At 53.8% G+C, this 26,884-nt stretch overlaps 1 protein-coding gene across 3 annotated transcripts in view; it reads right to left on the bottom strand.

The window, feature by feature from the left end:
• SLC1A7 (solute carrier family 1 member 7) overlaps nt 1-26,884 on the bottom strand; it is a 55,505-nt gene that overhangs the window by 5,263 nt on the left and 23,358 nt on the right. For all 3 annotated transcript variants that reach the window (XM_054682935.1, XM_016918554.3, XM_016918551.4), the window contains exons 3-7: nt 22,328-22,543; nt 13,299-13,341; nt 10,913-11,135; nt 1,008-1,107; nt 106-339 (exon numbers count right to left, since the gene is read on the bottom strand). In XM_054682935.1, the coding sequence (XP_054538910.1) occupies nt 106-339; nt 1,008-1,107; nt 10,913-11,135; nt 13,299-13,341; nt 22,328-22,543 (816 nt within the window). The remainder of the gene's footprint in view (nt 1-105; nt 340-1,007; nt 1,108-10,912; nt 11,136-13,298; nt 13,342-22,327; nt 22,544-26,884) is intronic.

Raw genomic sequence — 26,884 nt, 5'->3', positions numbered from 1 at the left:
CTGGCGTTTTGGTGGTTCTGTGGCTATGAACCAATGATGGCTGGACAGACAGACAGGGCTCAGCCCCTCCCAGCTCCCCACCGTCCTGCCCGTCCCCGGGGCTACCTGGAGGAGGTGGCCAGCGCGATGAGCAGAGCCTGCAGGATGCCGCGGATGAAGACGATGGGATTCTTCTTGGTGATGAAGAAGTAGAGCAGGGGCAGGATAAAGAGTCCGTGGAGCACCAGCCCGCACACCACGGTGACCGAGTAGAAGCCCAGCTTCTTGCCGACGGCCCTGGGGTCGTCCATCTCCAGGATCTTACCCGCGATGAGGAACACAATGCCGAAGGGGAAATACCTGGGGGCGGCGGGGCAGCCAGGCTCAGGAACCAGGCAGGCAGACACACCCCGGCCCCAGCCCCGCATCGCTGCGCGGCCTTCTCCCTGAGCTTCCTGGGGCTCCTGCGAGGACAGAGCGAGACTGTGCCAAGGTGCCCGGCCCAGGCTCAGCACATGGCGTCCTTCATACCGTTACCTCCACCGCCCCAGCTCCGGACAACCTCTGCCACTCCTTCCCCCGCCCTGCCTTCAGGACGCCCCCATTTCAGGCCCAACAACGCCAGAGTCTACACAGTGCGCCTGGGCAGCCCTCCCTCTGCGTTCCCCACTGAGCTCCTGAACTTTGAACTGTGGGCCAAGGAATAGCAGCTAGTCCTCACCGCCAGCTTTCCTTTCTCCAAAAGCTGAGCTGATAAGGCTCCATGTGATGGAGAAACTGAGCCCAGGAGAGCAGCAGAGCCGGGCAGAGCTCTTAGACCGGGCTGGAAGGGGCAGGCCCAGGGCCGGAGCCAGGCCTGGCTGGGGCTGGGGGACCCATGGAAACACATGTAGCTCCGGAGGCCCCAGCCCAGGGCTGAGCCTGGGCACAGCTTTCTGCTCACTTTAGGGGAGAAGAGGGTGGGGTCTTGTCTTCCCTCCATCCACCCAGGGCCGGCCGGGGTGAGGTGGGTAAATGAGGAGGCTTACCACACAGCCACCGCCACGATCTTCATGACCGACTCATTGAGGCACTGGCAGAAGCTGACCAGGGGGGCCCCGCTGTCACCCATGCGGCCCAGCATGATGCCTGCGGGTCAGGGACACAATGCTGTGGTAAAGCAGGGACAGACCCACAGGCCCACATGGGTCTCAGCATGGCTGGCTTCCCAGCAGCCTTGATGCTCCAACACTCCCCCCATTCCCCCCACTCTCTCTCTCCCTCTCTCCTCCTCCACTCTACTACCGATCCCACAGTGCTCTCACGTCTTCCTCCTCTCTCACCTTCCTCCACGCAGCAGCCAATGTCACCTCCTCAAGATAAAAATGCTCCCTGCCAAGTGCACCCCTGGCTTTGCTGTGCACTTAGGCCATGACAAGCTCCCCGCTGCCTCACCCAGCTCGATGCCTCAGCCCCACTCGAGTGGGCCCTGCCTGCCTCTCCCTCCTGCTCCTGCCCATCTCACTGTGCCCTGGCACCACTGGCCTTCTTTAAGTTTCTGGAAGGAGGGAGTCCAGCTCTTCACTGCCTCAGGGCCTTTGCGCAAGCCGTTTACGCAGTGCCCCAGGCACTGGCTGCCCGCTCTCCAAACAGCTTGGAAGCCATCCCCGCTCCCCTTTGCAAACTCCCATTTATTCTTCAATATCTCACCTCTTAGGGCCTATTACAACATAACTGTCTGGGTTTTTTCCCGTCTCCTCTGCGAGGTTAGCTCAGCGAGAGCAAGAACTGCATCTCCTTAGCTGGAGCATGTTAGATGCACAGTGGTCAATGGTGAGTGAGGACTAGGGCCTTTCCTGATGCTCCTGGCGCCTCCCCCGGCGTTCTAGGCCTTCCTCCCCAGCTCGCACACACCAGGAAAGGGTGGTGTGGGAACGGCTCCGTGGGGTGAGCTCTGTCAGGCCAGTCCTGAAACAGGGACTGAGTGGCTGCCATACCTCCTGGTGAGACTGACGTGGGGAGCAGAGCACTCTCTACAGCTGCGCTCATGAGGCCCACTGTCGTGCTGGGGCTCAGCTAGGGAGGTAGGGTGGGATTCAAACCCTGGCCTGTGGGACACCAGAGAAGGGCTCTTTCCCTGTCCTGAGAAGCCTGAGCCACACAGTCCATGGAGCTGCTACCCCGTGGTGACGGAGTGAGGTGGGGGCCCTGCCAGGGTGGGCAGGAGAGGCTGGAGTTGGAGGTGACCCTGGGCCTACCCCGCCCACCTGTCTTCCTGCCGCCTGGCTGATGTGGACCCAGATTCCCCTGCCGGCTCCGCCCTCCCCAGGCTCCACCACCACCACGCACGGGCTTCCTGCCCCTCCTCAGGCCCATTTGGATTTTCCCAGGGGCATCCAAGGACTGGCTGCTGGGAGCCAGTGTGCATGGAACCCTAGTGTGGCACGGGGGCTCCCTCACGGCAGGGCCAGCAGGACCTTAGCACCAGCCACATCCCAGGGATGGGGTGGGGAAAGGAGGCTGGGTTGAGGGAACCAAAGAAAGCCCTGCTCGGAGCCACTGTGCTAGTGTGCTCACTCACACACGCGGGCAGACACTGGTATCTGCACTAACAGGCACAGGCACCGGCAGATGTGGACACTGACAGGCACAGGCACACACAGAAGCAGGTGCACACAGACACAGGCACGGAAAGACCTGGCACACGCTGATGCGGGGACACAGGGATGCAGCTGCACCCAGACATGAGCCCAGGCAGATGTGGGCACACGCAGGCATGAGCACACACAGACGCAGGTGCACATAGACACAGGCACAGGTAAGCCAGGCACATGCTGATGGGGGAACACAGGGACACAGGTGCACACAGACACAGGCACGGAGAGGCCAGGCACACACTGATGCAGGGACACAGAGATGCACGTGCACACAGACACAGGCACTGGCAGATGTGGGCACATAAAGGCATGAGCATACACAGTAAGCCACACACTGCCTTGGTACACTCACACACCCTGCCTTGGTACACTCACACACCCCGCCTTGGTACACTCACACACCTTGCCTCAGTACATTCACACCGCCTCGGTACACTCACACACTCTGCCTCGTTACACTCACACCGCCTCGGTACACTCAACTCGCCTTGGTACACTCACCCTGCCTCGATACACTCACACACCCCGCCTCGTTACACACACACTGCCTTGGTACACTTAAAGTCGCCTCAGTACACTCTCACAACCTGCCCAGGTACACTCACACACCCCAGCTCAATACACTCACACACCCTGCCTCGGTACACACACACAACTTGCCTCGGTACATTCAACTGCCTCGGTACACTCACTCCACCTTGTTACACTCACACACCCCACCTCGGTACATTCACCCCGACTTGGTACACTCACACACACTGCCTCGGTACACTCACACACACCACCTCAGTACACTCACACCACCTTGGTACATTCACATCGCCTCGGTACACTCACACCGCCTCGGTACACTCACACAACCCGCCTCGGTACACTCACACAAACTGCCTTGGTACAGTCACACCACCTCGGTGCATTCACACACACCACCTTGGTACACACACATCCCGCCTCAGTACACTCACTCCACCTCAGTACACTCACACAACTCACCTCGGTACACTCAACTGCCTCGGTACACTCACTGCCTTGGTATGCTGACACCCCCCACCTCATTACACTCACACACCCCACCTCAGTACATTAACCCCGCCTTGGTACACTCACACACATCACCTCGGTACACCCACATGCCCCACGTTGTTACTTTCACACGCCTAGCCTTGATACACTCACACACCCTGCCTTGGTACACTCAAACCATGCATCTGTACACTCACACACACCGACTCGGTACACTCACACTGTCTCGGTAAACTCACCCCATCTTGGTACACTCACCCTGTCTCAGTACACTCACACCACCTTGGTACACTCACACATCCCGCCTAGGTACACTTGCACACCTCGCCTCGGTACACTCACACACCCTGCCTCGGTACACTCATACATCTTGCTTCATTACAATTACACACCCCACCTTGGCACACTCACACACTCCACCTCGGTACACTCACATGCACATAAACCCCAGCTCAGTACACTCACACCCCATGCCTCAGTACACTCACACACTCCACTTCGATACACTCACACACCCTGCCTTGGTAAACTTACACACCACTTCAGTACACATACCACTTTGGTACACTCACACATCCACACACACTGCCTCAGTACACACACACACCGCCTCAATACACTCACACACAGTGCCTTGGTACACTCACATACCCCGCCTTGATACATTCACACACCCAGCCTTGGTACACTCACAGATACTGCCTCAGAACACTGACACACCCTGCCTCAATACACTCACAGATACCACTTCAGAACACTCACACACCCTGCCTCAGTACGCTCACTTTGCCTCGATACACTCACACGACCTGCCTCGGTACACTCACACACACCCCCTCAGTACACTCACATACACCACCTCGGTACACTCACATAACCTGCCTCGGTACACTCACGCACCCCACCTCAGTACACTCACACAACCCACCTTGGTGCCCTCACACACACTGTCTTGGTGCACTCAACCTGCCTCGGTACAATCACACGCACTGCCTCAGTACGCTCACACACACTGCCTCGGCTCACTCACAGAACCTGCCTCAGTACACCCACATGCCCTGCCTTGGTACACTCACATGCTCCACCTCAGTACACTCACAGATACCACCTCAGAACATTCACACACCCTGCCTCAGTACACTCACGCACCCTGCCTCGGTACACTCATTTTTTCTCGGTACACTCACACACCCCACCTTGGTACACTCACACAACCCACCTTGGTACCCTCACACACTGCCTTGGTGCACTCACACAACCTGCCTCGTACTCACACACACCCCCTTGGTACACTCACACACACTGCCTCGGAACACTCACACAACCCACCTTGGTACAATCATACACACCACCTCGGTACACTCACACACAGTGCCTTGGCACACTCAGAACCTGCCTCAGTACACTCACACACCCCACCTCGGTACACTCACACACCCTGCCTTGGTACAATCACAAAACCCACCTTGGTACAATCACACACACCACCTCGGTACACTCACACATACTGCCTCGGTACACTCAAACACCTCGCCTCGGTACACTCACAAACCCTGCCTCCAAGCACTCACACATCCCACCTCAGTACACTCGCTCTGCCTCAGTACACTCACATAACCCACCACAGTACACCCACACCACCTGCCTTGGTACAGTCACACACAGTGCCTTGGTACACTCACACACAGCACCTCAGTACACACACACACCGCCTCAGTACACTCACACACTCCACCTCAGTACATTCACACAACCCACCTTGGTACTATCACACATACTGCATCGGTACACTCACACACCCTTGCTTCAATACACTCACACACCCCCACCTTGGTATACTCACCCCACCTCGGTACACTCACACACCATGCCTCGGTACACTCACACACCACAACTCGGTACACTCACACCACCTCGGTACACTCACAAACCCTGCCTCGGTACACTGACATACCCTGCCTCCGTACACTCACACATTTTGCCTTGGTACACTCACACACCCTACCTTGGTACACTCACTTTGCCTCGGTACACTCACACCTCAGTACACACACCACGTCTTGGTAAACTCACGCACCCAGCCTCTGTACACTCACATGCACTGCCTCAATACACAAACATGCCCCACCTCGGTACACTCACATGCCCCACCTCAGTATACTCACCCTGCCTCGGTACACTCACACTGCCTTGGTAGGCTTACACACCCTGTCTCGGTACACACACACACTCCACTTGTACCAAAACCTGCCTTGCTACACTCACACACCCCACCTTGGTACACACATATGGTCACACCACCTTGGTACACTCACACACTCCACCTTGTTACACTCACACCACCTCAGTACACTCACACACCCTGCCTTGGTACACTCACCCTGCCTCAATGCATTCACACATCACCCTTGTTACACTCAAACTGCCTCAGAACACTCATACACCATGCCTCAGTACACTCACACCATCCACCTCAGCATACTCACACACCCTGCCTCGGTACACACATACACACCGCCTCAGTACACTCACACATACCACCTCAGTACGTTCACACACACCACCTCAGTACACTCACTCTGCCTGAGTACACTCATACCACCTCAGTACACTCACATAACTGGCCTCAGTACACTCACACATACTGCCTCGATACACTCACATTGCCTCAGTACACTCACACAACTTTCTTCGGTACAGTCACACAACCTGCTTCAGTACACTCACACACCCTGCCTTGGTACACTCACACCACCTTGGTACACTTACACACTCTGCCTCATTACACTCACACTGCCTTGGTACACTCACATACCCTGCCTCGGTACACTCATCCTGCCTCGCACTCACACACCACCTCTCATTACACTTACACTGCCTCAAAACACTCACACCCTGCCTCTGTACACTCACAACCCGCCTCTGTACACTCACACACCCTGCCTCGGTACATGCACACATACCGCCTCGGTAGGCTCACACATACCATCTTGGTACACACACACGCCGCCTCGGTACACTCACAGAGTCTTGGTACACTCACATAACCTGCCTTGGTACACTCATACATACCGCCTCAGTACACTCACACACCACCTCGGTGCACTCACACTGCCTCAGTATAATCACTCCACCTTGGTACACTCACACCCCCCTCCTCGGTACACTCACACTGCCTCAGTACCTCACATACTGCCTCGGTACACACACATACCCCACCTTGATAGACTGACACACACCACCTCAGTACACTCACACAGCCCGCCTCGGTATACTCACACAACCTGCCTTGGTACACTCACACACCTCGCCTCAGTACACTCAACCGCCTCAGTACACTCACTCACACCACCTTGGTATACTCACACACCCCACCACAATACCCTCACTTTGCCTCGGTACACTGACACATACCACCTCAGTACACTCATACCCATTGCCTCAGTATACTCACACCACCTCGGTACACTCACACACCCCGTCTGAGTACACTCACACACCTTGCCTCAGTACACTCACACTGCCTCGGTACACTCACACACACCACCTCGGTACACTCACACACCCCGTCTGAGTACACCCACACACCTTGCCTCAGTACACTCACACAACTTGCCTCAGTACACTCACACTGCCTCGGTACACTCACACACACCACCTTGGTACACTCACACCCCTCCTTGTTACACACACACCTTACCTTGGCACACACCCTGTCTCAGTACACACACACACCATCTCGGTACACTTACACACCCCACCTTGGTACACTCACACACCCTGCCTCAGTACACTCACACACACCACCTTGGTACACTCGCATTGCCTTGGTACATTCACACACCCCAACTCAGTACACTCAGAAACCATGCCTCTGTACATTCACACACCACACCACCTCGTTATACTCACACCATCTCAGTACACTCACACACTCCATCTGAGTACACTCACACACCTTGTCTTGGTACACTCACACCACCTTGGTACACACACACCTTGCCTCTCTGTACACTCACACCCCCCCACCTTGATACCTTCACATACACCACCTCGACACACTCATACACCCCGCCTCAGAACACTCACACATCCACATACACCCACACACACCACCTCGGTACATTCACACACCCCACCTTGGTATACTCACACAACCCACCTTGGTACACTCATACAACCTGCCTCGCTACACTCACACGCACTGCCTCGGTACACTTGCACACCCAACCTTGGTACACTCACACACACTGCCTCAGTACACATATACACCCCACCTCAGTACACTCACACAACCCACCTCGGTACACTCACACGCCCCACCTTGGTACACTCACACACCCCGCCTCAGTACACTCACATGTCTTGCTTCAGTACACTCACATGTCCCACCTCGGTCCACTCATACACACTGCCTTGGTGCACTCACAAACGCTGCCTCGGTACATTCACACACACCGCCTCGGTACACTTGCACACCCAACCTTGGTATACTCACACACACTGCCTCAATACACATACACATACCACCTCAGTACACTCACACAACCTGCCTCGGTACACTCACACAACCCACCTCGGTACACTCACACACCTTTCCTCGGTACACTCACACGACTTGCCTTGGTACACTCACATGCCTTGCCTGTGTACACTCATACATACCACCTCGGTACACTCACACACATTGCCTTGGTACACTCACACACTGCCTTGGTATACTCACACACTTTGCTTCAGTACGCTCACACACCCACCTCAGTACACTCACATCACCTCGGTACACTGCCATACCCCGCCTCAGTACACTCACACACTTTGCCTTGGTACACTCAGACTGCCTCGATACATTCACACACCCCACCTCAGTCCACTCACACACCCTGCACCGCTACACTCCCACACCGTGCCTTGGTCCACTCACACACACCACCTCAGTCCACTCAGATACCCTGCCTTTGTCCACTCACACACCCCACCTTGGTACATTCACAAAACTCGCCTCGGTACACTCACACACACCACCTTGGTACACTCACACACACCACCTCGTTACACTCACACACACTGCCGCAGTACACTCACACACCCTGCCTCGGTACACTTACACACCCTGCCTCGGAACACTCACACAAATCGTCTTGGTACTCTCACACTGCCTTGGTACACTCACATACCCACACGCACTGCCTCGGTACACTCACATACCCACACGCACTGCCTCGGTACACTCACACACCCCACCTCGGTACACTCGCACACCCCACTTTGGTACACACACACACTGCCCCATTACACTCACACACACTGACTTGTTACACTCACACTGCCTCAGGACACTCACACATCTCACAACGGTACACTCACACCACCTCGAAACACCCACACACACCACCTCGGTACACTCACACACCCTGCCTCAGTACACTCACCCTGACTCGTCACACTCACCCTGCCTCGGTACACTCATGCCTACTCGGTACACTCACACAACCCACCTCAGTACACTCACACACCCCACCTCAGTACACTCACACACCTTGCCTCGGTACACTCACACTCCTCATCTTGGTACACTCACAAACCATGTCTCGGTACACTCACACCAGCTTGGTACACTCACACAGTGTCACTACACTCATACACCCCATCTCAGTACACTCACACACCTCGTCTTGGTACACTCACACACCCTGCCTCGGTACACTCACACACCCTACCTTGGTACACTTACACACCACCTTGGTACACTCACACGCACACTCAGTACACTCACACGCCCGCCTCGGTACACTCACACTCTTTGTCTTGGTACACTCACATGTCCCACCTCAGTACACTCACACGCCCTGCCTCGGTACCCTCATACGCCCCGCCTCAGTACACTCACACAAATGTTCACAGATGCACAGACAGTTACACATGCGCAGCGAACGCTCAGCGAGTTGAGTCCAAGGGTCTCCGGTTCTTTTGCTCTGCCAGTAGATGCCCTTCTCTTATGTTCCCAGCCCTGAGAAAGGCTGAGTTTGGGGACTGCTTGTCAGATGTGCCGAGAGGCACTTTCAGACATTTTCGTTTCACACACTTGGGTCACCGAGGCCCCGGCCCCTCTGCACGCCTGGCGTTTTGGCCCAGATGAGAAGAGCTCCATTACCCATTGTCACCCAGCCGTCCACCCATCTCCCTACCAGGTCTGCCGAGTGCCTGCTGTAGCCACGGCAGCGGTGGGCTCTGGGGTGGATGGAGACAAGCCCGTCAGCCTGTGTGGGGCTGGTCATGGCTGTGCAGACAGCAAGCAATGATATCCTTGCAATCGAGTCTAGTGCTCACAGAGTAACCAGGCAGTGTAGCCCGGGGCACCCGGCCTAGTCTGGGGAGGACTCTCCTGAGGGCATGGCACTTGTGGGGAGCACCCTGAAGATGACAAACGTGGAGGGGGAGTGGCAAGAGCAGCCTGGCTGAGGGTTGTGCGGAGAGGAGCACACGGGCCAGTCTCACAGGGCTTTTCAGCCGGCACTAGGGGTTTGGCCCCTTTCCAGGGGCAATGGGCAGAGCACGGTCAGACTTGTGACCTCCTGAGCTGGACACACCAGCAGGGACAGCCGTGGAAGTTTTCTAGGCAGCTTTCACAGGAACCAGGCGAGAGACCACACGGCCTTGACCCGGGCAGTGACGCGGGGTAGAAGGAAACGCACGGCTTGGAGGGGACTTTGGGGGCAGACCCGACAGGATGCAAAGGTGGGGGCCAAGGCAGAGGACGAGGTAGAAAGTCACCCCTAGAGTTTTTGTATGAACGAGGTTGGTGAGGTCTTTTCCTTGACAAGAAAACCCAGTGGAGGAGTCGGGGATGGCAGGCAGGACATTTCCACAGGCTTTGTGGAGTCTGAAGCTTGTATAATTTGGGACCCATCTTTAAGAAAAATAACACAAAATTTAAAAACCAAGGTGCGGGCCTCCAAGGGGCTTGCATAGGTGAAGGGCCTGGCATCCCAGAAGAGGGCAGCAAAGGTAAGGGTGTGGCAGGGATGCCAGCTGTGGGCCTAAGAAATGGCCCAGACGGGCCTGAGGGGGAGGTGCCGGGGGAAGCCCCTGGGGTGGGGTGGGGTGGGGAGGCGAAGGATTTAAATAAACAGGAGTGGTGAATATTTCCAGTTTTTCACAGTAAACCTCTCCAGCATTCTCCTCAGACCTCAGTAAGAGGTGGAGGAGCAGGCTGCTGGGAGGGGCTGGGGGCCTGGCTCCACGGCACTGCTGGGCAGGTGGGCAGCACATACCCATGGTGGCAGAGAAGAAGACGATGCCCAGCACATTCATGCCATCGCTGGTGCCCGGCTCTGACTTGTAAACGACCTCGGGCGGCGGGGTCAGGTCCAGGGCGAAGTTCTGCACATGGGAGCCATTCTCCTCCTGGACCCCGTAGATGAGGATCCGCCGAGGAGGGGCCTCCTCTGGTGCCACCTTGGGGGACTTGACAACTGGGGTGGTCTTGGTGCGGTACTGGTGGGTGACACCCCACCCAGAGAGAAGTCAGGGCCAAGGGTTGTTACTAATATTAACGACAACAATAATAGCATCTTGAAGGCACATTTGTATCCATTCCTATCCTATTTGATTGACAGTAACCCTGTGAGGCAGGCAGAGCAGGGATTGCTATCGATATTTTACCCAAAGAAAGCTGCAACTCCTTCCTCTACCACCACACCACCCAGCCACGCTGCCTCCTGCCTTCATTCCTCTTCTTCCTTCTATACCTCATCACCCCATCTGGGTCCCTCTTAACTGCCTGCCTAGCCCCTTATCCACCCAAGTAACCCTTTATCCACCCATCTGTCCCCTCCCAATCATCCAGTGTCCATCCACCTGGTAGCCTGCTGGCCCTGCTGCCCACCAGGTGGAAACTTGGACCTTCTTTTTGAAGAAGCATAGCCTGCCCCAAGCCTTGTTGATGAGATGAAGCCCATGCACAAGGAAATGACCTTCCTGAGCCACGTACCTTTCCCTCTCTGCCCCCAGAGCATTCATGGGTCTCACCCCATCATCCCTCAGGTACTGGGAGCCCAAAAAGGGAGCCTCCTCTCCCCTCAAACATCACTGCATCGATAAGGCCAACCACTCAGGAAACATATGAGACCTGAAGTCTCTGCTTCCTTTTCCTCCTCTGTAAAATTGGACTGTGATAGCATCTACTGCATGAAATGAAATGAGACGATGTATATAAAGTGCTTACAACAGTTCCTTGTACATGTTAAGCCCCATGGAAGCATTACTGCTACCATCATCGTCATCATCATGTTGAACACTCTGTGCTGGTTGCTGGAGATACACAGATGAACCTGACATGATTTCTGCCTTGGGGAGGGAGTGACTAATTGGCTGAAAGAGTTAGCTTCACAAAGAAGGGGACATTTGACTTGAGTCCTGAAGGATGGGTAGGAGTTTGCCAAAAGAGAAAGGGCATTCCGGATAGTTACAGAGCAGAGCAACATTCTTTCTCTTTATCTCTCACACCCTCAATGATTCCCAATTACAATAGAAACTCCCTAGCCTAGCATTCAGTCCCCTTCACAATCTGGCTTATTTCATAGATGTCAGGAGAGACGCGGCGATATGCCAAAGCTTTCACAGCTCCCTATTCAGAAGCCTCCTCTCTATACCTCAGCCACTTCCTTTGCGTCCCCAGGCTCAACACAGGGCCCAGCCCAGGAAAGGGGTTCAGGAAACCCTTGCTGGATTAAGTCAACCAACCAGCTGACAGTTTAGAAAGGGAAAAAGAATTGGAAATTATTCAAAGGGCAGGCAAAGACTGAGCACAAGGACATTCACCACAATTTCGACAAAGGAAAAACTTTGAAAACAACCTAAGGGAACACTGAAAGGGGGAGTGGGAAATAAATTACAGCCCAGCCTTATCACAGGCCATTGTAGTACCACTAAACATTGTACTTTTAAGAAATATTTCATAACCGGGGAAAATGCTCAGGATATAATGGAAGTGAAAAAAAGCAAGATGAAAACTGTATATGCACTATGATTATAATATTATTTAAAAATATGCGGAAGAAAAAAGACTAGAAATATATCCTCTGCTACCAGGGACTATGTACTAGAACTAGAGATGATTTTTATTTTCTACTTTATATTGTTTAGTATTTTCCTAATTTTCTACAGTGAACATCATTATTATTCTTGTTAGGGGAAAAATGATTACTTTAAAAAGAAAGAGAAAACAGGCTAAGAAGATAGGCCTGGGTTTACCTACTGGCTTTGTCATTTACTAGTGGTATAACCTTGGGCAAATCATTGACTCCTCGGAGCCTCAGTTTCCTCTTCAGGAAGTGGGGCTCATCCTACCTCAGTGCCGAGTTACTGTGTGGATGGGTGAGATGGTGTATATGGAAGCAGAGCAGGCACTCAGTGAAGGCTTCTCTCCACCCCCACACTTTTTCATCATGAAAACTGGAACCCAGGACAGGGATGTGGCCATGGGGGGCTCTAAGGATCTAGGTTCCCCAGTGTACCCTCCCCTCTAGCATCCCACCTCCAGGAGACAGCGTGACTGGCCAGCACACCTGTCACTTCCCAGCCATGCCACTAGCCCTGCTGCCTGCCCTCCTGCCTGCTGCCCCTTCCCTCCCCTCCACTGCCCAGAGACTCACTCACCTGTTTGAATGTGGCTTCTACTAGGTTGGCTGGGAACATGTTCCTAGGAAAAGAATCAGCAATTGAAAAATTCCAGAGCCCAGGACAGGAGGGCCCTGGGGGTTGTGGCCTTGGGGTCATCTGGACATCTCCTTTGGTGGTCGGGCCTTCCTCAGGCCAGCCTCCTCTGCAGTCTCACCCCCTACATCATGGACACTCCACACTGCCAGCACCTGCCGCCCCCAGACTGTGCCACATACTTTCCAGAGCCAGGCATTTGTCTACACTGTTCCCTCTGCCCGGAATGCCCTGCCTGCCTCTCGGTCTGGTGAACTACTCAAAGCTACCACAGATCAAGCACCTCTTCCTCTGTCCAGCCCTCCCTGACTGCCCCACGAGACCCTGCGGCCCTTCTGTGTGTGGGTCGCTGCTGCTCCGCCACACCACCATGTGGTCACTGGCTCACCTGTCTGCCTCCCCCATATAGTGGCCGCCTTGCAGGTGGGACTTGGTTGTTCATGTCCTATCTGTGGGGCCTAACACGGGACCTCGCACATAGGTGGGCTCATTATTCTTAGTAACATATTTTATTATAAAGCTAAAGGTGGAGGAGTCTTTCCTACTAGATAAAAAACGGTGGCTCACGCCTGTAATCCCAGCACTTTGGGAGGCCAAGGTGGGCGGATCACGAGGTCAGGAGATCGAGTCCACGGTGAAACCCCGTCTCTACTAAAAATACAAAAAATTAGCTGGGCACGGTGGCGGGTGCCTGTAGTCCCAGCTACTCAGGAGGCTGAGGCAGGAGAATGGCGTGAACCCGGCGGAGCTTGCAGTGAGCCGAGATCGCGCCACTGCACCCCAGCCTGGGCGACAGAGCAAGACACCGTCTCAAAAAAAAAAAAAAAGTAACTGTCAAACTGTGATACTGACACAGCAGTCAGTGGAAAAGTCCATGTAAGCTGTAGCCCAGAAACAGAAACTAGCACCTCTAAGTGTTTTGTACTTGATAAAAGTTGTTTCACAAATCAGTGAGGAAACGAAGGATTCATTATAGAATGCTGTGCAGCTGACCAACTGTTTGGAAAAAATAGATGTTAGATCCTTACACCAAAATAAATTCCAAAAGGTTTAAAGAAATAAATAAATCTTTGAAAAATGAAACCAGCTGGGCACAGTAGTTCATGCCTGTAATCCCAGCACTTTGGGAGGCCAAGGCGGGGAAATCACCTGGGGTCAGGAGTTTGAGACCAGCCTGGCCAACATGGCGAAACCCCGTCTCTACTAAAAAATACAAAAATTAGCTGAGTGTGGTGGTGCTCGCCTGTAGTCCCAGCTACTCAGGAGGCTGAGGCTGGAGAATTGCTTGAACCCGGGAGGCGGAGGTTGCAGGGAGCTGAGATCGCACCACTGCACTCCAGCCTGGGGACAGAGTGAGACTCTGACTAAAAAAAAAAAAAAAAAGAAAAAAAAAAAAGACAAAGAAACCATAAAAAGCTAGAAGAAATATAGGTTGAGATCTTATCATGTCTCAGTATAGGAAATGACTCTCTAAGAACAAAATGAGCAATAAATCAATAGATTTTACTACATGAAAATAAAGAAATCCCTAAGCGCAACATAGCATCCTGGATTGGATCCTGCAACAGAGAAAAAGGACATTCGTGGAAAAACTGATGAAATCCAAACGAGATCCGTAACTTAGTTAATAGTGTTGTACCAATTTAATTTCTCAGTTTCGACTAACGTACCCTAGTTATGTAAACCGCTAACATCAGGGGAGGCCAGGTGAAGGGTGTGTGGGATCTCTCTGTACTGTCTACAACTTTTCCGTAAACCTAAAACTATGCTAAAATGGAAAGCTGAATGCTTGAGAAGCTCTCTAAGACAGATTGCAATACAAATAAAACCACAAAGCAAGTGACGAGCTGGAGAGACTGCGTGACCAAGCACTACCATCCTAAATCTACTAAGAGCTTTTACAAATCTTGGCCTGGTTTCTACCTTCACTATCTCCTCTCATCAGAATATCAGCTCCCTGGAGGGCGGAAGCTCTGTGTTTGTTCACTGTTGTGTCTCCAGCCCCGGGAAGAGTTCCCGGCACATACCAAGCACTCAGTAAATATTTGCTGCGTAAACCAATAGACCACAAAAACCCGACAGGAAAACGATGGAAAGATACGACCAGGCAATTCGTGTTACAAAAGAAGAAAAGTCAGTGGCCAAAAATGCTTTTTAAAATGTTTAGTTTCATCAACAAATTCAAGATATTTCCACCTGTCAAACTGAGAAAGTATTTTTCAAATGACAGTGCACGATGTGGGAGGTTTGGTGAGATGGGCACCCTCACATGGTCCTGGCAGCAACCTTTCTCTAAAAGCATTTGTATCTTTGTCTTCACAGTCCCCTTCTAGGAGTGTGTCCTGTGAGAAATGCCAACTCTGAGGTGAGCATCTGGTAAGAGGCTTCCGTTGCATGCCTGCTCTTCCTCCAACCTGCCGCCCCACACTCACACTGCCTCCACCTGGGTCGCCTCCCACTCACTCTTGTCCTCGGTAACCCTCTTCCCCTCTTTCAAGACTCAGTTTACACACGGAGAACATTTGGAAGATCATAAGAAGCCAAATGGAACTTATACCTATATAGACATTTCTTTACAACTTCCTTTACAATTACAATCATTTTAAATGTGGGCCTTGGCAGGGACAGCTAGTTGCCTATGCAGTCTCCATTCTCCCGTCCTTCCTTAATAGAAGTCCTGTTATGTTGTGGGGACCAAATGGGACCTGCCATCAAGCCCTGATTCTCTTGCTAATGGGGTGGCCATCGAGAGGTGAGTGGAAGTCGTTGGGTGGTGATTCCTGGAAAACTCTTAAGGAGGTGCCCATTCAGCCAGGACCCTTTGGTCCATTCCTCCAACTTTCTTCTTTCTGCCTGGAACATGGAGATAATAGCTAGAGCTTGAGCAACCTTCATGGACCATGAGACTCAGATGAAAGCCAGGTGCTAAGCATGGCACAGCACACAGGAGGGCGGGGCCTGGGACCCTGGTGACTGCCAGCTGCCCACCTCCCACTTCTGGACTGTTCTTCAGGAACAAATGCAAACCTTACCTTACTTAAGCCTCTGCTGATCTGGCAGCCAAAAGCAAGTCCTGACTCGTGTGTGCTCATACTAATAACCAATGAATTTATCCTGCAGATTTTAATCAAGAATTATACCTTTGATTATTAAATGGGGAAATGTACATTTTCTTTTGGCTTTGAGCCTTCGCGGGAAGACTTTTCTGCTTGTCCCATGAGGTCCATGCTCCTGGTGGCAGCTACATAAAACACAGAACGTGCCTGGGGACATTAATAGCCATGCCTATCAAATACCCACACACTCTGCCCTGTGCCTCCCTGCACGTTTTCTAGGCAGAGCCAGAGTCCACCTCTCAGCTCCCCTCTTCACCTGCTACTTGCAAATTCTCACCGAGATGCTTCCAAACCCACCCCTAATAACATGTCCCCAAACCAAGCCCTAAAGGTGGGAATTGTTCCTTCCCAAGCACAGCTCCTGGAAGCTTCCTCCAATCCCTGAGAGGGTAGTTGGGAGCTATAAATAGAGCCCAGTCATTACTTAATCTCTGTGGTGTTTTAATAAGATTCGAAAAAAAAGAGAAGGGGCCAGACCTGATTAGTGCTCTGCTTGGGTTTCTGTTTTGCGTGCTGCACTGTGAGCAGGCGCCAGCCTTCTGGAGCGGCCCCCCGGAGCCCTGGAAAATGAATTCCTGTCTTGGAGGGTCATCCAGGGACATGGCCTGTTGTGTTCCTCTGGAGTCATCTTTGAGACAAGGATGCAGATCTTTGCCCCTGTGGTGTGCCTTATGTCCCCACGCAGTGGGCTCCCACTTTCCATTTGTCCCACTTGCCCTGGTTCTCAGTTCTCTTCCTGGTCATCAGTGTTTTTGTTCAGTCTTCAGCACCTGGTAGGCACCTGTTCTGGGCCAGGGCAAGGGTCAGGAGGCCCCTGGTCCCTCACTGCCAGTGTCCCCATCTCCTTCACAGCCTCTCAGAGCATCAGGAGTGGCTGTCAGTGCACCCACTTGTCCGTCTGTCCTAAGATGGTGGGCAGCCCTGGGGTGGGGGCGTGAGGGGCATTTGTACTTGCTTCCCAGCTCCCAGCACAATGTCTTCACCCAGAGCAGCAGCTGAATACAGCGGAGCTGAATGGAAAGGAAGTGACTGTGCTCCTCCCAGGGCACCCCATCCATGCCTCTGCTCACCTTCTGTCCACTCCACCTTGCTCTAATCCATCCTTCCCAAACCCACCAGCTTCCCATTCCCAAAGCCTAACAGCCAGCCCCTCAACCTGGGCCTCCTGTCTTCAAGGTTGGGCTCTGCCCAGCCCTCCCAACCTCATCTCCCAGAACCCACCTCCAGAAGCTTTGGTTCATGCCCTGCAGCCTCCTCACTGGCTCATAGGCCTTTGTGTTTCAGAACCACAGAGCTAGACGGGATCTTGAAAATCACTGGGGAAACTGAGGCCTGGAGAGGGGAACTGGCCTGCCCAGGGTCACACAGTAACTTATTATTGTCAGAGTGGAGATGAGGCCACAGGTCTCCTAGGTTCTGGTTTCCTGTCCCAGGACGCCTGTGTTCTCTCCCTGTAGCCCCGCTCTCTGACCAAGAAACGGTGAGAGTGAGGCCCAACACCCAGCTTTGCAGAACAACTTGCCTCAGGGTTGAGAGCAGGTGGGGTAGGGCTGGGGCGTGGGGGGTGCGGCTCTAAGCAGCAGGATCAATTTTCACCACGTGAAAAGCAACCCAAGAGCAGGAGACACTCTGGAACATTTGACTGTGGCACGTGTTTCTGATCTGGAGCCCCGCAGCCCCTGAGTAAGGGCAGGCAGTGGTGAAGCAGGCAGCACCGACACCTCCTTCCACCATGTGGAGAAGCCGTTCTGAATCATAAGACCCAAGAAACCATGAATCACAGTTACCAGATCCTAGAAATAACAGATCTTACAAATGAGGTTTCTTGAAGTTCCTCTTTCCTCGTCTTTAGGATATTCACTCTCCTAGTTCTCCTGCCTCTCTGCTTGCCCCTGCTCTGTTTGCTGTGCAAAGCCCACAGTGCGGCCGTGAGCCAAGGCCTGTCCTAGGCCTCTGCACCTGCTTGCTGGGCACATTCTCCCTGGACCATTCCAGTTCCTCCTGGGGATCAGACCCCAATGCCACTGATGACCTTAAACCCCACGTGTGCATTCAGCAAACTCTGCGCACCCACTCGGTGCCAGGTGCTGTCCTAGGCTCCAGGATAAAGCAGGGAACGGAGGTTAAAGAGCCAGGCTTCACGGGACATATTACATTCCAGTGGATGTGGGAGGAAAAGAAACACATAGATATGATCATGTTGGGTAGTAAGAAAGGCTATGAGGAAAAGTGACTCAAGAGAAGACAACAGAGAGGCAGAGCCTGGGAGGTCTCAGGAGAGGCGACACCCAGGAGAGATGTAAATGGAGTGAGGGAAGGAGCTGCATGCTTTCTGCAGGGAGGGCCACCCAGAGAGGAGGCAATGACACCCAGACAGGAAGGACAACGAGGCGGGTGGGGCTGGAGCCAGGGCAGGGAAAGGGAGAGTTGGGGCGGAGGTCAGAGTCTGATGTGTGTCAGCAAGTGCCTGTAAGCTGCAGTGCAGGCTACGACTTTGTTGCCACGTGCTGGGTTGAGAGCAGGTTTTGAAAAGGATGCCTCTGGCTGCAGTGCTGAGAACAGAGGACAGGAAGCAGAGAGGAAGCGGAGGCCAGGCCAGACACTGGAGTGGGCGGCAATGGCGGGAGTGGCAGGGGAGGTGGAAGGGCCATGGCTTGGGATTTGGTTTTCAAGGTAGAGCTCACAGAATTTGCTGAGGAACTGGCTGCAGGGTATGAGAGAATGAGAGATGTCAGACCAAGATGGGCGGGGCGAGAAAAGGGCAGATTTATGGAGAAATCAAGAGTTGAGCTTGGGCCTGTTAATTTTGAGATACCTCTAGACACTTTATGTGAGAATCTGGAACTCAGGTGAGAGGTTTCCAGGCTGGAGACTAAATTCGGAAGTGCCAGAGTCCAGAAGGTGTTCAAAGCCCTGGTATTGGATGAAGTCTTGCCAGCCAAGTAAGCAAACACAGAACAGACCCTGCCTGGATCTCTTTCTGGCTCCAGACCCTATAGGTGACAGCCACGCGATAGGAACAGCATGGCAAATATTTGATGATCCTTAGTTCATCACACACTCTAAAGGGTAAAAGAGAAGCTGAAGATCTTCCTGGAGAAATGAAGGGAGTGGTAGACTGATTGCATCGATGGCCTCGGTTTGTAGACTCCATTTCCCTTGTAACATTGTGGTCCCTTCCCACCCTGAGTCTGGGCTTGGCCACCTGACTTGCTTTGGCCAAGAGGGTGTTAGTGGACTTGCTGAAAGCAGAGGCTTGAGAAACATTTGCATGTTTTGATTTCATCTCTTGCTCCTCCACCTTTGTTATTAAAAAAAATGCCTGGGCTAGCTCTCTCCTGGAATCCTGTCACCACCATGAAACAAATCTAGGCTGGCCTGCTGGAGTACAAAGATCACAGAGTATAGCTGAATCATCTCAGCCAGACTCCCCTAGACCAACTGTTCCCCAGTTGAGCCACCAGCTGCCTGCAGACATGTGAGTGAGCTCAGTCCAAACCAGCAGAACTTTCCAGCTGACCTATAGACTTGTGGCTGTTGTTTTAAGCTGATAAATGTTGGGTTGGTTTGTTATGCAGCAGTAACTAGCTGATACAGGGAACGAGAGTTTCTTTAGACAGTGGGTGGGAGCCTGTGTATGGGCATCTATCCCCACGGGGGAGGAAAGGAATGCTTCTCCACAACCTTAAGCCAAGAGAACTATTCAGAGACCTTGGCTTGAGTCTCTTAGAATTTGAGGAATGTAGGGCCTGGTGCCTGACTCATGTCCAAAGGCCCTGGGAAAGGCCAGCACTTCCAATAGGGTTATGTATGCTTCCCATGGGCCAGACATGACCCAACAGGGTCACCCAGAGGGGTGAGGTGACCCCAGCAGAGGAGTCAACCAGAGCCCTGGTCTAGGGGATGTTGTAAGTAGCCAGATGGAATAAATTGCCTGAGTCCAGGGGACAGCAGGTGAGAGATGCGAGAGAGAAGAGGGGCTCCAGAGAACCCATAGAAGTAGTCCTGGAGAGACACAACCAGGGAGCACCTGCTCCAGCTCACCCCTCTCCCAGTCTGGGCAGCCCTTCCTAGCCCACTCCCTCACCTCTCACCAGGGAGCAGGCAGAGCAGGAAAGAGAAACAAACTCACCACGACCCTCTTCCCACTGCAGCTTTCCCAGTCTGAGTCAGATCCAAAAGGCTAAGACAGGGTTAGTTTAAACTGCAGGAGTTTGGAGTTTTAATGTTAGGCCTAGACTTCTTAGATCTGAAATTGACCAGGAAGTGAGAGGTACTAGAAGGTGTTCCCTGAGCGGGTTTAGTGGGGTAGCCTGTGGAGCCCAGCACACCACTCCTGGGTGGGGCTTCCCAGGCTCCATCCCAATCCCTGCTCTCTCACCACCTGTCCTGCAAGAGCCCCTCTGCCACTAGGGTAGCACCTAACACCTCTCCCTGGCGATTTCCAAACCTCCATCTCCAGCTTAGACTCCCCCATGAGATTCTCATCCACTGGCCAACCATCAGTGACACCTACCCCAGGATGCCTGCACCTGCTCCAGACCATCCATCGCTTGGTGACCACACCACCATCCACTTGGATGCGTGGGCCAGAAATCTTCATGCTGGGTGATCAGCACACCTCACCTCCTACTCACCCACCTCCTGCTAAGGATCCCTCCTGAGCAGCCCTGCCATCTGCCCCCTTCCCCATCCCCAGGGCCACCACTTGGCCCTGTCCCTGGCTCTGCCTTCCCCTCCTACCTCCCCTGCAACTCTGATCCCTGGTCAGAGTGAACCTTCTGAATTGGATCATGCCGCTTCTCTGTATAAAACTCATTTTCTGTGGCCTTTAGGATGCAACTTAGCTTTTGGCCTGGTTCACGGTTCCCTTTGAGGCCGGTCCCCACCTGAATTCTCCAGCAGGGGTTTCTGCCCACCTCTCACCCCTTCTGCTGTGTCACACTGATGGTGCTATGCCTTCTCCCCCCAGACAGTTCCCTGCAGCTCAGGACCTTCGCACAGCTATCGCCCCCAGGCCTGCCCTCCCTGCCTCCCCATCTTCCCCTCCCTTAGAAGGGCAGTGGCTTCCTGCTCTCACCGGCAGCCCCAGCTTCCCCGTTGCAGCCCCAGGCCCCCATGTTGTCCCTGTCTGCTCGTGGGTCTGACCACTCCTCCAGGGCAAGGGCTGGCTCTGAGTCCCCTGGTCCAGGGCCTGGCACAGAACTGGCACTGGTGAGGGAGCGAATGCACGAAGGAGAGGAGCAGGGGTGACCTGCAGGGGACCCGGGGAAAGGGAGTGGAAGGTGGCTGTGCCGCTGGGTCTGCAGTGCTTCCCTGGAGAGGGAGCCTAGGTCTGAGAAGCAAGGTTAGCTGCACTGCTGTGGCTAGGATGTGGCACTGCCGTTGCTAGGGGGTGGCACCACAGGGCAAAGGGCATTGTCCTTGGAGTCAGACAGGACTAAGTTGAATCCTGTCTCCACTACCTACCTACCGGTGACTCTGGAAAAGTCACGGCACCTTTTTAAGCCCCATTTCCTCATCTGTAAAAAGAGGACCAATAAACAAAGGGAGGGGCCAATAACAGCCAGCCTCCCACCCTACAGGCTGGGCATCAGCAAATGCTCACAGATGTCTGCTCTGCGCCCATCCACAGGCAGAGAGGGGCAGACCCCGTCCAGGCTGCAAGGTGCTTCTAGCCTGGTGGGGCAGACGATGCAGCATGAGCCCGGCAGGCAGCCCAGAGCTCAACCCACCAGGGTGATCATGGACTCCGTGATCACCCCCATCTCCACACCCCGTCCTGGCCTCTGGGGGACCTGGCAGGGCAGGCTTGGGCCTGGCGTTCCCAAGCGGGGTGTGGGTGGCAATAGTTACCGGATGAGGTCCAACAGGGCATCGGCTGAGCTCATGATGGGCTTCCCACTCTGCTCCGTGGTCTCCTTCTGGGCCGCGCTGCCTGGGTGGATGATGGAGACCATGAAGATGCCCACGATGACAGCCATGAAGGTGGTCCACAGGTAGTACGCCACGGTGAGGACGCCCAGGCGGCTGGAGGTCTTGGCATCCAGGGAGGCAAGTCCGGACATCAAGCTGGGAGGGCGAGGGGGTCAGGGGCTGTGGTGGGGAGGCCAGGGCCTGGCTGGCACTCAGCGCTCACTCAGCCCCTCCTGGCCATGTCCAGCTGCCTCACAGTGCTCCAGGGAACCCCATTCTTCCAACAATCCAGTCCTGTGCTCCTTCCAGCCTCTCTTTCTGCTCTGCCCTCTCCCCCACGCCCCGGGGCGCAGGCCACACACATCTGTGCCTTGAGACCTCTGCACTGCTAGGCAGAGAGCCCAGGCCAGGGTGGCTGTGGGATGGTGGGGACACTGTTGGGGGAGTGAGAGATTAATTAAGGAAATGCGTGTGCTTTACTTTGTTGCCTCAAGTTTCCCATGCTTGGTGTCCTCTCAGAAGCTTCCTTCACTCTCCTGACCCCTGCCCAGCCAGGCAGGACCAAGCTTGGTCTACCTCTGAGATCTACCTGCCTCTCCCCCAGAGTGAGGAGCCCATTCTAGGACCCCCACAGCCCCTGGCTGCTCCATCAGGACCCTGCCTGTCTGTTTGTGAGAGGAGGGATGAGTCTGACTTCCCTGTGGGTCCCGAGAGGACGGCACTGCAGGCGGTTCCTGCAGGCTCCTGGACGAGCTAATGAGGAGTGAGTGAGAGCGCTGGGCTGGGGGCTGGTGACCCAGGTCCTAGTCCCAGCTCTGCCAACTGGCTGTGTGGCCTCAGGCAAGCAAGTCACTTCCCCATCTTTGGGCCTCAGGATCTCCATCTGTAAAATGGGGACATCCTGGGTTTGTGCCTGGGCCCAGGCTCCTTGTCACAGGGGGCTGTGTTGAGAGGGCTGTGGGTCTCTCTCCTCTTGGCTCCTCCCCACCCCTAGCCACCCTGGCCTGGGCTTTCTGCCTACCAGTGCAGGTCAGCCCCAGAGTACTGGAGCCCTGGAGCCCTGGAGCCCTGGAGCCCTAGAGCAATGCTTCTTGCAGCCGTTGTTGGGGGTGTGGGACGGTGGGGGGTGTGGGGGGGAGTGAGAGATTAATTAAGGAAATGCTTGTGCTTTGCTTTGTTGCCGAAAGGATTTTTCCCCAAAGCCCTTTCATTCTTTCAGATAAAGAAGTATTTGTCTGGTTTTAATCATGTAAACAAGAGCAGATAATCCCCAGCCACGCTCCTCTTATCATTAGATTCCACGCAGCAGCATCCAGCCCCAGGCTGAGCGTGAACACCGGCCCCCTCCCCCAGCGGGAGCCACTGCCTGTGAGGGCCCTGCCCTGCCTGCTCGCTGGCGCAATGGCTTACTCTTCTGGTAAGACACACTTTGAGCATCCCCTCTTCCAGGAAGCCGTCTCTGACCACCAGGCTGAGTGAAGCCTCCTTCTCTGGCTCCACAGTCCCTGTGCCTCCCACTGTCCCTGCCCCCACCTCACTGGACTGCGGACTCTTTACTGGAAGCACCTCCAGGGTTGGGCCAGGTTCTGATTGAATGCTGGGTCCGCAGTTTGGTAGCAGACTGCTGAGTGAAGGAGTGAGTGAATGAATGAATGAATGAGTGTTTACAATCTCTGCTCATCCTCATCTGCCAGGATGCCATATGTTAGTGATGGGCTTAGGGTGGGTCTTAGACATAAATCCTGAAGGGCTCATAATGGGATTGTGCAGCCAGAGGAAATGAGGGGCTGCCCTGCAATCATCATCCAAGAGAGATTATCCCACGCAGGGCCGGTGCGTCACCCCAGGGCCAAACAGTCCTCCCACCATGACAGAACCCCCCACAGTGGGGTCCAGCCGCCTCAGGCCACAGGGAAGCCATGTCCCCGAGAGCAGGCCCTGCCTGAGGTCACACAGGACAGCAGTGCCCGGCTGGGCCAGAACTCAGGGCCAGACCCAGGCCCGTCCTCCTTCATTCACGTGCGTTCAAACCTTTCGCACATGCCCACTCCGTGCCATGCCCTGTGCCCACAGGAAGAAATCAGAACCTGTCCCTGACCTCAAGGAGTTCCTAATCTGCCAGGGAATGGGGAGGGAGAAGGAAAGGACACTGGGCCACAAGTGCACTCAAATGGCCCCTGGGCTATGTGGGAGCATCAGAACCGCAAGGGAAGCGGGGACAAGGAAATGCTGTCTTTATTCAGAGAAGGGGGAGTCACTTCGAGCTAGGGAAGTCAGGAAGGGCTCCCTGGAGGAGGTGGCATTTGACCTGGCTCTTGGAAATGGGAGAGGATTTGGAGATGGGGCAGACATGCCCAGCAGTGAGACAGCGGAAGGCAGAAGGGAGGCTGGAAAGTGTGAGACACCGTGCTGTTCGATGTGGTCCGAGCTCAGGTAATATCTGAGGGTTAGTGACAGATTGGTGATAGAAGGGATAGAGAAGATAGGCTGAGCTCAGGAGTAGGGTGGCCTTGTGGCACTTCAGCACAACTCAGGCAGCAGAATTTGCTGGATGTCTAGAAGGGACAACGAACAATTCCTTCCATTTGAGAAGATCAAAGTACACATGGTGTACTGGGAGGGTCACTGAAGTAGTACTTGTAAGATCAAAAACCTGACCTAAGAACTCACCAATGCAGATTAGATAGAAAGGGACGGTATAGCAGCCATCAGGAGTGATCGTGTCCCTGGAAGGGTGTTCCTAAATCAATGCTAAGTGGAAAAGCAAGTTACCAGATTGTTTGCATCTCTGCAGTGAGCCCCGGAACCTCCTGGGATGGTGGACTCCCTCCGGATTTGCAGTCTAGGCACATAGATGTGTCTGAGGGATTGTGTGGAGTGGGGTGCAGGTGAGGACTGGATTTCAGGAAAGGATAAAGGCCCCTCAGAAGGCCCCCCCGGGGACGAAGAGGCCTAACACGGGGGTGGCACCAACTCAGGGACAGATTGAGATGTGGGAGGGAGTGTAGGTTTTAGACAGAGCAAGAGGGACCCCTGACCCCACCCTGGGGCCCCCATCGGCTCTGGACAGGAGAGCACCCATGGACGAAATGTAGAGAATCCTGGGACCCAAGTCATTCTGTGCTGGAGCCTCCCTCCCTTCCCACAAATGGCGGAAGGGAGAGGTGAGCAGCCGCGGGAACTGCTGGTGACAGCTGGCAGCGCAGGCCAGCCTCCCCCGGAGTGCCAGGGCCACCGCAGGTGAGGGCGGAGGCCAAGAAGAATGGGAGCTGGGCATGCAGAGGGCGTGGCTTCCACTCAGAGCTCACAGGCACAGAAAGGAGGTGTAAGGCCCTGCCCTTTGGCTTTTTGAGGGATTCCTCCCTGCTGAGGCTCCTCAAGGTCCCAGGCTTCAGGGTCAAGCTGTTAAAGGTGACTTTTCTGAGAACTTGCAGCTGGTGTCCAGTGGTGGTGGGAGACCAGGTCGTGTGGACAGGCACGGAAACAAGCAAACTCTATAGGAAATGTAATTATTATCTTTGGGTGTTATAAGTAATTTTTGTTTTGTTTCGAATAGTCCTTCACATTCTCTATTCTTTCTAGATTCAGCCCGTCTTCTTGTGTGATGGAGATGACACCTCCTGGAGGACCCAGCAGCCTCAGAAGCCATCATCTCTCTGGGACTTTACTGTTCCCCAGACACCTGAACACCCAGCCCACTGGATCCTTAACCTTCTGAGTGAAGCACTGTGGAGTTCCACTGTGAGCCACATTTGTAATTTAGCATTTTCTAGTAGTCACATTAAAAAGTAAAAAGAAACAGGTGAAATTAGTTTTTTGGTGAAATTAAGTTTAATACTGTATTTAACCTAGTTTATCCCAAATATTATCATTTCAATATGTCATCAATATAAAAATTTTTAGGCCAGGCACGGTGGCTCATGCCTATAATCCCAGCACTTTGGGAGGCTGAGACAGGTGGATCACCTGAGGTCAGGAAGTTCAAGACCAGCCTGACCAACACGGTGAAGCCCCATCTCTACTAAAAATACAAAATTAGCCAGGTGTGGTGGTGCATGCCTGTAATCCTAGCTTCTTGGGAGGCTGAGGCAGGAGAATCGCTTGAACCCGGGAGGCAGAGGTTGCAGTGAGCCGAGGCCACGCCATTGCACTCCAGCCTGAGCAACAAGAGTGAAACTCCGTTTCAAAAAAAAATTTATATTGCTTCAGGTTTTAAATTTTAAATTAAATTAAATAAAAGTTCAGTTCCTCAGTTGCACTGCCTGCATTTTGGGTCTCAGAGGCCTCCTCTGACTCATGGCTGTTGTATTGGACAGCCCAATACAATAGTTCTGAGTTACAGATGGGGAAAATGGAGCACAGGGAGATGGAGGCAACTGGCCAGGCCCTCCAGTTGGTGAACCATAATGTCAATATTGGAACAGGGATTTCTGATTGAGAACCTTGTGGGGTTCCCACTCCCACAGTGCCTGTCTGTGGCACAAACCTGGTATAACT

This window comes from Pan troglodytes, chromosome 1 (genome assembly GCF_028858775.2).
Source record: "Pan troglodytes isolate AG18354 chromosome 1, NHGRI_mPanTro3-v2.0_pri, whole genome shotgun sequence".
Taxonomy (NCBI): Eukaryota; Metazoa; Chordata; class Mammalia; order Primates; family Hominidae; genus Pan; species Pan troglodytes.
The sequence above is the reverse complement of the archived record's forward strand: the minus strand, read 5'-3'. Positions and strand labels throughout refer to the sequence as shown.